At 34.6% G+C, this 12,444-nt stretch overlaps 1 protein-coding gene across 1 annotated transcript in view; it reads left to right on the forward strand.

Moving 5' to 3' along the window:
- The window catches only part of UTRN (utrophin), a 503,258-nt gene that overhangs the window by 206,049 nt on the left and 284,765 nt on the right, over positions 1-12,444 (forward strand). The window contains 2 exon segments of the mRNA XM_007450323.1: positions 3,819-4,007; positions 4,877-5,049. Of these exon segments, the coding sequence (XP_007450385.1) occupies positions 3,819-4,007; positions 4,877-5,049 (362 nt within the window).

The following is a 12,444-nucleotide window of genomic DNA, read 5'->3' on the forward strand; positions in this document are numbered from 1 at the left end:
AAAGGAGGGAAGGGGCCCCAACAGGAGTAGCTGCAGCAGGAAGCTTCGCTTCCCCTCCCCTCCCCTCCCCTCCCCTCCCCTCCCTTCCCCTCCCTTCCCCTCCCTTCCCTTCCCACTCTTCCCTTCCCTTCCCTTCCCTTCTCTTCCCTTCCCTTTCCTTTCTTTTCTTCTCTTTTAGGTGAGCAATGAGCTACTGCATGCTATGAGCAATATTTTATCCCTGTTGAATGATTTGAGAAAATTTATGTGGACGGGAGGAGATGGGGAAGGGCATAGGAAGGATTGGGTGGTGTGTGCACTGACAAAAAGCATGAGAAGGTTTTTAGCTGAAAAAATTCTTTCACAAGCCCCTCAGTTAGTTTTCATTTGGATTAACCTCCTTATGAATTCAGGTTGGAAATGAGAAAAGGAGTGAGAGAGGAGAAATGGTGGAGATTGGGAAGAGAGAGAAAATGGAAGGTGGTGACAGGCAGTGGGTAACCAAAGACTATTGAGAAGGAACATGAAATTTCTTGTTTGCTTTTGTTTTTGTTCTTTAAAAACAGACTTTATTTTTTAGAGCAGCTTTAGGTTCACAGCAAAGAGTTCCCACATACCCCTTGTCCCCTCACCCTCAATACACACATAGCCTCCTCCATGATGTCAGTGTCCTGCACCAGAGAGATATATTTGTTACAACTGATGAGCCTACATTGACACATCATAAAGTCCCTAGTTTATGTTAGGGCAGGGACGTTAAATTTGTTTCAGTCAAAGTCACATCCATCCTCAATGCCTCCTTCTCTTCAGTCCTATATTTATCATGTAAATCAGGGGACCCCAACCTCCAGGCTGCAGACCTGTAGTGGTCCTTGGCCTGTTAGGAACCGGGCCGCACTGCAGGAGGTGAGCGGGAGGCGAGTGAGCGAAGCTTCATTTGCCGCTCCCCATCGCTCCCCATCACTCGCGTTACCGCCTGAGCCATCCCCCCCCACCCCCGATTCCGTGGAAGAATTGTCTTCCATGAAACTGGTCCCTGGTGCCAGAAGGGTTGTGGACCGCTGATGTAAATAGTTCCTCAGGTCAAGTACCTCCAGAGCCTCCCCTGAGGGTACAGAGGGGCTCATGCATATCATTTTCCTTTTCATTGACTGCCTTTCACATGGTTTCTCCTACAAAGTGATATAGGTGGCTTTTTAAAAATTATGAATTTATTTAAACTAAAAAAAGGACTCTTTCTTATTTGAAATATATATTGAATGACCCTTTCTCATTTGTTTACTAGGGTATTACTGTTTTAAAATATGCACAAGCTCTTCATAAATAAAGATATTAACCTCATCATATTTGCTATAAAAAGTATCATCTTATTGATTTTTATCTTCTAATTATTTTACCTTTAATATACAGCCATTTAAAATTTTTGTTTAGCCACAAATGGCTAGGGTTTTCCTTTGTGATTTTCTTAAAAAGTCCTCATCCTCCAGAGAGTTGGCGATGTTCAACTCAGTTTTGTACCAAGTTTTCCCTATGGTTTGATGAAAACAAAACTTAGAACATTTTTGTAAAGTGTCATTTAAAATCAATTTTTTAATCTACCTGGAATTTAGGTTGCTGTATAACATGAGGTGCATCATGTAACATTTAATGCTACCTTGTAGTATATCTGTATCTTTGTGTCCTAGCTAAATTCTTTAAAAATAAAATTATCCAGAAGTAAAGTCTCGGTCAGATCTTGAGGACCTTTTTTTTTTTTCTCCTAGGGCATTTTGATTGATCACTGTCTGGGATAAAATCTATTTTGGGAATCTAGAAAGCACATATTTGAATCTTGAATGGACTTGCTGCTTCAGCAAGAGTATGGAGGCTCAGGAAGCCTAGATTATGTGTATAGTATTAATAGAAAAATACAGTATTAATGAACGTGATTTTTAAAAGAAAAACACTGGGACTTTCTACTTACGATACCTACTGACCTCCCCAGTTCACCCTAAAGACTCAGATACATGTGACCTTGCAGAATGACACTCTGTAACTGAAGAAGCGGCACAAAATTCCTGGCCTTGTAGTGGTTGTTATGGTATAGGAGTGACTCTTACCAGTAAGCAGGCAGAGCAGATTAAAAAAAACAACAACCTGGTGTATGATGTTTAGTGATGCTAATGAGGAAAGTACTATAAAGTTGAATGTCCTACAAGCACATAACAAATAGCTGGAGGCCTAGAGTCCTTTTTGGTCTTGGAAAAACAGAGACTGTCTGAGCAAGACCCTAGCTGATAGATGAGAAAGCCGAATAGGAGAACGGATCCCAGTTTTTTTACTCCTTTGACATGAATTCTCAACCTGTAAATGCTTTCTTTGTGTCTTTTTCTTTTTCCCTAAAGTTAAGAAGAGGAACAATTGAGCTTCCCTTTGTGATCTCCCAAAAAATTGGGCTATTTAAAATTAAAATCTGAAAAAATAAAAAAAATTTTTTATTAAGAAATACTTTATATCTTTTTATTAAAACTGGTTTCTGGGTGAACACATTATTTATTTCAGCATTCTTTTATATTTGCTTAAAATATAGCGTATAGTTTGCCTTCTTAGATGTATAGTTAAATACCTAGAAATGTTTTCTGACTAAAATTTGAATGTGTGGCATTAGGATAATAAAATTATTATTAGTGTCAAGTATAAACAAGCCTGGGGATAAAGTCAGGAAATCAATAGGCTTGCTTCTCACCTGGCTATCCAGGACTGCCCATCATTTGGTGAAAGTCATAGTTTATCAAATTCTAGGAGACAAAGAAATGCAAACCTCGAGATTCAAAAACATATTATTCACTCAGTGTTGTTAATCTTGGGTATTGGTTTCATTTAGGAATTGTAACCATTTTCAGGATCACTAACTCAGTGAACATGTACTTATGATCATTTTCACTGTCATCTGAGTTTACAGAGGAATATCATTTTTCAAAAGTTCAGTATAGGAATATGGTGAAAGTGTCAAGGAAATCCACTTAATTCATGAGTGGATGTACTTTGGCCATTTGCAAGCAGTAGGCAGCAATTATTAAATGGTAGCCATCAAGGCATAAAGGACGTGAACCTAGGGATGAGTGGCCTATCCCAGAGAGCACTTTATTGTTTAGAAAGCTCTGATTAGAGGATACAGGAGATACTATGCTAGGGTAAATAAGTTATCCACTCAGTTTAGAATCTGCCTGAATTTAGCATGGTAGAATCTATCATCTTATGTAGGATATTCATGTTTTGTAATATTGTTCTCAGAGGTTAAGATTATATACTGAATTGCCTGGATATTATTTTAATTAAACCCCCTACTGCATTTGTTATGTTGCGTTACAAATACATGTTTCACTTATTTACTTTTTCACCAGTGAGGCCCAGAAGTGTTTAATCTAATTGTGAGATTTTTTTTTAAAAAAAGGTGTAATAATAATGGTATTAAAATTTTAATTTCATACAGAATTTTATGATTTGCAGCATATTCTCATTTCTTTAGTAACTTAGGAAAGGAGTCGTTATGTTTTCCTGTTTGCTAAATGAGTTAGGTGGCTTAAGTCTTAAAAAAACCTTTCAAACATTAACAGCTTATTTAAGCCTCTTAACAACAGGCTACAGATGAAAATTAAAATAGAGATTGTTAATGATTTCTATAGCAGTGCAGGGCAAATTTTTAAAAATTAAAACAAGTTTTAAAATTTTTGCTCATGGTATTGAATTTCTCCACAAAATAGTATTTTTTTCTTTGTTTTTTTGTGTTTTCAATTTGCTACGATTCATTGTGGGAATAATTTAAAAGACGTGTGTTATTATTATTCATGTCTTTACAGGGAATCCCTATTCAACAGAGAACAGGTCAGCTTGCTTCTGGAATTAGCTCACCACCTCTCCCCACAGATTATCTGGTTGAAATTAACAAAGTTTTACTTTCCACGGATGATGTTGAATTATCACTTAATACTCCAGAACTAAGCTCTGTTGTCTATGAAGACTTCTCTTTTCAGGAAGATTCTCTGAAGGTAAATATCCAGGCACTGCATTTGAATAGCTGCAGTTGATGTAGAAATAAAGCAAGGAATTTGTCATTGTGCCTACTTAGATTATCCATAACTTTTTACATTTGTGCCAAGGAATTAATAATATGTATGAAAAATAAATTTTTCCTATATCCACCAATGAAATACTGTCAAAAATTTTAATTTATTAAAAGTAGATATGGATTTTTAAGCGTACACAGTTATTAATGCTTTGCAACATCAGAGACTTTTTAAAACCAAACACGTGCACAAACCATATTCCTTTCTCATAAACTTGATTGTCATTTGATGTAAAATGTTGACATTTATCTTGCCACCTACGATTTAAGATTGGCTAGTGGTTGGGTATGGAATGACATGTTGATTGTAAGTTAATTAGGGATCTGAAAATTTTCAGTTAATTCACAAAAATAATATCAAGACTTTCATATAATTTGATTGCATTTATGTGTCAAGTCAATAAAATTGCTGATAGAGTTGATAGGTTTGATAGCTCATTTCTGTCATTTAAATTAGTATTATTAGGTATTTGAAAATATAAATAATTTCTAGCTTCAAACACTTCATTACCTTTACAGAATGTTACTGAAGCTTTTTATATGTCCTGTACAAATGCCACTTTGAACATCTGTGAGGATTTTTTTCTCACCATTAGGATATTATGTAACATTCCTCATGCTTTGGCCAATACAGGGTATTATTTTTTTTTAAAGTTTCCAGTTTTGATTAGCAACAATTATGATGTCTCATTATTTTTAAGTAACTTATTCAATATAAATTTTTGACCTCCTGTGATTCCATTCTTTTATCTCTTTGCTGGATTTTGTTAATGTATGACAATATATTCATAGACTATCAAAGACCAACTGGACAAACTTGGAGAGCAGATTGCAATCATTCATGAAAAACAACCAGATGTTATCCTCGAAGCTTCTGGACCTGAAGCCATTCAGATCCGGGATACGCTTACTCAGTTGAATGCAAAATGGGACAGAATTAATAGAATGTACAATGATCGTAAAGGGTATGTTTAAATGAATATTTAATTTTTTAAAAAGGTCTATAAGTTCATATGTACATTAAGATTAGTGAGGATATGTTTCAAATCCTTGTAATGGGCCCTGTTCAATAAATTGTGATGTAGTTCCTTAAAAAAGGATCAGTTCACATATACATGATCATTTGCAATGTAATATATAATATTTTAACAATTAAGGAAGCACTTTTATTTATTTGTTTTTATTGAAGTATAGTTGACTTACAGTATTAGTTTCAGGTAAACAGTATAGTGATTAAATATTTTTACATTTTATGCACCATACAAAGTTATTACAATATTATTGACTATATTCCCTGTGCTGTACATTACAACCCTGTGGCATATTTATTATATACTAGTAGTTTGTACCCCTTAATCCTTCTTCACATATGTCTCCCATTCCCCCTACCGCCTCCCCTCTGGCAATCACTAGTTCTCTGTATCTGTGAGTATTTTTCTGTTTTATTTTGTTATATTTGTTTCTTTTGTTTTTTAGGCTCTGCATATAAGTGAAAACATACAGTATTTGTCTTTCTCTGTCTGGCCTATTTCACTTAGCATATACCTTCTTGGTCTATCCATGCTGTTGCACGTGGCAAGGTTTCATTCTTTTTATGCCTGAGTAATATTCTTATATATATCTTCTTTATCCATTCATGTGTCAGTGGACATTTAAGTTGCTTCCATATCTTGGCTATTGTAAATAAAGCTGCTATGAAAATGAGGGTGCAGATATCTTTTCAAGTTAGTGTTTTTGTTTCCTTTGGATCTATTCCCAGAGGTAGAATTGTTGGATCAGGGGGTAGTTATATTTTTAATTTTTTAAGGATCTTGTATACTGTTTTCCATAGTGGTAATACCATTTTACATCCCCCCAACAGTGTACGAGGGTTCCCTTTTTTCCACATCCACACCAGCACTTGTTATCTCTTGTCTTTTTGATGATGGTCATTGTAACAGGTATGAAGTAATGTTTCATTGTGGTTTTAATTTGCATTTCCCTAATGACTAGTGATGTTGAGTATCTTTTCATGTGCCCATTGGCCTTTCGTATATGTTCTTTGGAGAAATGTCTTTTCAGGTCCTCTGCCCAGTTTTTAATTGGATTATTTGATTTTTTGATATTGAGTTGTGTGAGTTCTTTATATATTTTTTGATATTAACTCCTTGTCAGACATATTGTTTGCAAGTATCTCCTCCCATTTGGTAGGTTGCCTTTTTATTTTATTGATGGTTTCCTTTGCTGTGCAAAAGCTTTTTAGTTTGATGTAGTCCCATTTGTATATTTTTGCTTTTGTTGCCCTTGCCTGAGGAGATATATCCCCCAAAATATTGCTAAGACCTATGTCAAAAAGCATACTGCTTGTATTTTCTTCTAGGAGTTTTATGGCTTCGGGCCTTACACTTAAGTCTTTAATCCATTTTGAGTTTACTTTCATATATGGTGTGAGAAAATGGTCTAGCTTCATTTTTTTACATGTACCTGTCCGCTTTCCACAACAGTGCTTATTGAAGAGATTGATAGTATATATAGAAAATTCTAAAAACTCCACGAAAAACTACTAGAACTAATAAATGAATTTCATAAAGTTGCAATATACAAAATTAATGTACAGAAATCGGTTGCATTTCTATACCCTAATAACAAACTATCAGAAAGAGAACTTTAAGAAAAAAATCCCATTTGCAATCCTTTTGCATCTAAAAGAATGAAATACCTAAGAATAAATTTAACCAAGGAGGTGAAAGACCTGTACTCTGGAAGCTATATGACATTGATAAAAGAAAGTGAAGACAACACAAATAAATGGAAAGGAATACTGTGTTCATGGATTGGAAGAATTAATACTGTTAAATGTCCATACTACCCATAGAAATCTACAGATTCTGTGCAATCCCTGTCAAAACACCCATGTTATTTTTCACAGAACTAGAACACATAATGCTAATATGTATATGGAACCACAAAAGACCCCAAATAGCCAAAGCAGTCTTGTGAAAGAAGAACAAAGCTGGAGGTATCATGGTCTCTGACTTCAAACTATATTACAAAGCTATAGTAATCATTAGAGTATGGTACTGGCAGAAAAAGACATTTAGATCAATGGTATGGAATAGAGAGCCCAGAATTAAACCCACACACATGCAATTAATCTATGACAAAGAAAGCAAACATATACAATGGAGAAAAGGAAGCACCTTTAATTTTTAGTGTCTGAATAGTGTCATTTTCTTTAAAAATCTTGAAAAGGATTTTCAGTAATGTTCAGTTTCTCTACACACTTGATGATTAATATGAGTGAAGAGCAGAGACAGCTACAGATAATTGGAATCCATATATAATCCCAAAGCCTTTTTTAAAAAAACAAACTTCTGTTTAATAGAATGTTTTTGAGCCCCCTTCTTTCTAGTTTTTGAGTAGGCCTATTAACAGGTAGAAACAAAAATTGGTAAGAATTTTGATGGTAGCTGTGTATGTATGGAAAGTCAAGTATGATGTGAAATAGCTCAATATAAATTACAGTGTAAGAGTAATGTTAACACAGAAAAATATACCGGGAAACCTTGGAGACATACACACAAAAATAGGCATGGTGCTCTTCATCTTCTTTTTTTTGTTTTAGCTTACATATTTCACGTGATTATACAATCCTTGGGAAGGTAACATTTAATAATCTTTTGGTGTATTTCTTTGTATGGATTTTTAAAAACTTCTCTGTATATTTAGAGAATATCCTCTTACATACAGCTTTATGCATAGTTCTGACTTTAATTAGACTTGATTATTAGATGAAGACTAATTTGTTAAAAAATAATAACATTTTAAGGCTCTACATTGCATCACAGTATTGGTCGCTATAACTCTGCCAACAGCATATGTGAAACTGTCCTTCTTATTGAACCCTTATTAACACTGACAGATTTTCTTTTAGGCCTTTGCCAGTTGTATAGTGATGGATTGCATCTCAATATGATTTTCATTTCTTTGATTATCAGCAAAATTTCAGTATTTTTACATATGTTTATTGGCACCAGTGTTATTTCTTCTGTTAATGAGTAGGTCATGTTCTGTTCTTATTTTTCTATCATAGTATTATTTACTTCTTAATTTGCAAAAGCTTTTTTCTATATTAAGAATATTAACCATTCATTTTTTTGTTCATTGCTTAATTACTCACAGATTTCCATGTACCCTCTTTGTTAATGGTGTTTTTTGACATATAGAAATTTTAATTTTCTATAGTTATATCATGTCTTTTCCTTTGTAATTTCATTTTGTTTATATGCATATAAATTACCTTTTCATTGTGAGAGTAATTAAATATTTATATATATTTAAAAGAATTTTGCTTGATTTAAAATTTACATGTAAAAATTAAACCATCTGAATTTTATTTTGATATGTATTTTGTTTTAAGGCTCCAGTTTGGTGGTTCTGTACACCAACTCTTTTTTAAAAATTCTTTTCCATTAGCAATATAGTTCCCTGTGCTATAAAGTAGTACCTTGTTGTTTATTCATTCTATATATAATTGTTTGCATCTGCTAATCCCTAACTCTCAATCCGTCCCTCCCCAGCCTTCCCCCTTGACAACCACAAGTCTGTTCCCTATGTCTGTAAATAGCAACTCTTTAGTAGCAAGAGTAGGGGCCATGCATCCCTACTTTTTAAACACTCCCCAGCTCACTTTTGTATGCAGCCTGAGTTAAGAAACACTAATCTGTTCTATTTTGCTGTGTTTTTCTTAAATAAACAACCAATTTTCTCTGTATGTTTTGCTGAACAATTTAACTCTCCATTATTGTTGGTGATACTTCCTTTACCATAAACTTAAAGGCATTTCAACTTCATATTTATTTAATTTTGCTAATTCTGCCTTCTCACACCATTAGTTTTAGTCTAATACTATAACATTTTCATTTTTAAAGCATTATTAATTTTTTCATCCAGCACAGTAAATTTTCTCTAATTATTCTAACATTAAAATTTATATTCTTTTTCTATATTTATTCTTCCAGTAAAATTTTATTCATCTCAATCAAGTTTTGAAAAAATGATGAATTTGAAATGTAGTCTTTCACTCATTTGGGTCCTTTTCTGTGTCCTCAGTAAGGTTTTGAAGATTTCTCTGCATCTTTCTCCCCAGGACTATTACTTGGTAGTTTCGTGCTTTTCTTATTGTTGGTTAGTGTAGAGTTGATGTGTGGTAGCTTATTTCTGCATTTTCTGCACTGCGTGTGTGTGTGTGTGTGTGTGTGTGTGTGTGCACCTGCGTGCGCCTGTGAGTGTATGCCTGTGAGTATGGGTATAAATTTGATTTTCTTGGCCTTTCTTAGTATACTGACACATCATTTGTATATAATGATAACTTTTCTTCTTTTTTCAATTATCCTATTTGCATATATGCATCTGGCTAATATGGCAGAATTTCAGGAACGTTATGATTAGTAACGTTGATTGCAGATATTCATGCCATTTACTTGATTATAAAAATTTTAACTTTGTAGAAAATACTTTATTCCATAGTTTTTTTAATTGAGCACAGAACAGTATTCTCTTACGTTAGAAAAGTCTTCTCTATCACATTTTTATTTTATTATTTTGTTTTCTGTGTTTACTAGATTTCATTTGCTAGGAGGTTGTCTCTCTTATTTTCTTTAGCCCAGCACTTGGATGCATTAGTTGATTATGTTTTTATTCTTATTCCTCATTTTTATTTAGTTTTTCTCTTCCAACCTTGGTAACCTATCCTAAAATGTTTATTTTTCCCCATTCCTATATGCCCACTTTTACAAGAAACAAGTGAGCACTCCTTTCTATTCTTTTCTTTTCATAGAACATCGAGGCAATGGCAAATATCCTGTGCTTTCATGGTTTCATAACCATTATTGGTCATAATGACACCTGGGTGACCACCAAGTCATTTGTCTATGCCAGGTCTCTGTGCTGTTTTGCTTATAAAATTTTTAAAGTATTGTTGGCCTGTGGTAAAAGATAAATCCCATGAAAATAAACAGGTATCTTTCTTTGGGAAGTCCCTTATGCCTCCTTTGTAATGGTTCATGGCATTAGCTTTCATATTTTTCCTTAACAAGTAATTTTAGAACCATCTTAGACGAACAGTGGAACAGTGGAGAAATAAGCCAGTTATTTCTTCCTTCTCATCTTAGATCCTTGGATCTCTGTGTATCTTCTCTCCTAAGAATGTCTTCCCAGATATTTATCCTCTGTATCTTCTTTGTGCCTCTCACTGCTGTGTGGACAAAGTTCAGACTTCTTATCTTGACCTTAGAAGCTTTTTAACAGTGTTCTCCAGTTGGTCTAATTTCTAATACCTTATACGTACTGCTCAAAAACAAGTTTTCTTCACTCATTTCACATAAACTTGATTAAAATTTCCTTTACCTTCTTTACCTTCCCAGATTTCTGGTTCTTACTCAGAATTCCATCTTTTACCAGGAATAGTTTTCCTTCTTAATTTAATCAGTCATTCTTTTTCCATCATTTAAAAAGTGTTTAAAACTCAGTTTCATCATAGAAGACTTCACCCATCCACCTACCTATGTATACCTATACCTATCTTATCTGTGAACCATTCATTTAATGAATATTTATTGAGTGCCGACTAATGAAGATTGTCTTAGTATATTCTCTTAGTGTTTTGTTTGAAGTGCTCTTATTTTCAGTGTGCCCAATAGAGCATTGCTTCCCTGTGGGCACTCCACAAATATTAATGGAATTTTTATTCAGTGATTTTCATGGAAGAAGGAAACATAAAGATTATTTAGGAGTTAGTGATGTCAGGGACCATATTATTATTTTTTAAAATAATAATATTACCTTTTTATTATATAAACATTTTAGTAGAATCATTAAAATTTCAGAGATCTCTTCTAAACTTCTCCTGGTACCACTACTCTAAACAAAGAGGCAGAGGGAAATTCTGTAGGATCCCAATCCAACAGAACTTTTCTTTTTTACACTTATATGTTCCAAATATGACAAGCACTGGAGTTTGGCTTTATCTCATTTCTAAAGGAGTTATGTTTGAATGGAAGTCTTGATAGTCTTTGTTTCATTGCCTAACCTGAGCTTTGCAGGCACTCCCATCCTGTGCTGTGTTCAGGTCAATGGGACACACTGGATTAGTCCCTGCACAGAGTACGTTAGTCTGCTAGGGCAGCCATAATAAGATACCACAGACAAGGTGGCTTAAACAACAGACATTTATTTTCTGTCAGTTCTGGAGGCTGGTACCAGAAGAGATAGTTTTCGGTGAGGCTTCTCTTACTGGCTTGCACCTTCTCACTGTATCCTTACCTTACATGGCCTTTCCTCTGTGCTCTTGCAAAGAGAGAGAGAGACAGAGAGAGACAGAGAGGCAGAAAGAGGCAGACATAGAGAGAGATATCTCTGGTGTCTCTCCCTCTTATTAGAACAGCAGTCCTATGGGATTAATGACCCACCTGACCTCATTTAACCTTAATTACCTCCCTAAACACCCTGTCTCCAATATAGTCATGTTGGGGGTTAGGGCTTCAACATATGAATTTGGGGGGATGCAATTCAGTCCATAACACAGAGATAATAGACTACAAGGAAATTTTTTTTTAATATCTTTCTTGGAATAAAATTGCTTTATAATGGTGTGTTAGTTTCTGCTTTATAACAAAGTGAATCAGCTATACATATACATATATCCCCATATCTCTTCCCTCTTGCATCTCCCTCCCTCCCACCCTCCCTATCCCACCCCTCTAGGTGGTCACAAAGCACCAAGCTGATCTCTCTGTGCTATGCGGCTGCTTCCCACTAGCTAGCTGTTTTACATTTGGTAGTGTATATATGTCAATGCCACTCTCTCACTTTGTCCCAGCTTACTCTCCCCCCCGCCCCCGTATTCTCAAGTCCATTCTCTAGTAGGTCTGTGTCTTTATTCCTGTCTTGCCCCTAGGTTCTTCATGACCTTTTTTCTTTCTTTTTCTTAGATTCCATATATATGTGTTAGCATACAGTATTTGTTTTTCTCTTTCTGACTTACTTCACTCTGTGTGACAGACTCTAGGTCCATCCACTTCACTACAAATAACTCAATTTTTTATGGCTGAGTAATATTCCATTGTATATATGGAATATATACAATGGAAGATATGTGCCACATCTTCTTTATCCATTCATCTGTCAATGGACACTTAGGTTGCTTCCATGTCCTGGCTATTGTAAATAGAGCTGCAATGAACATAGTGGTACATGACTTGTCTTGAATTATGGTTTTCTCCAGGTATATGCCCAGTAGTGGGATTGCTGGGTCGTATGATAGTTCTATTTTTCGTTTTTTTTTTTTTTTTTTTTTTTTTTTTTTTTTGTTTGGTGGGCCT

The sequence above is a fragment of the Lipotes vexillifer genome, unplaced genomic scaffold (genome assembly GCF_000442215.2).
Source record: "Lipotes vexillifer unplaced genomic scaffold, Lipotes_vexillifer_v1.1 scaffold112, whole genome shotgun sequence".
Taxonomy (NCBI): domain Eukaryota; kingdom Metazoa; phylum Chordata; class Mammalia; order Artiodactyla; family Lipotidae; genus Lipotes; species Lipotes vexillifer.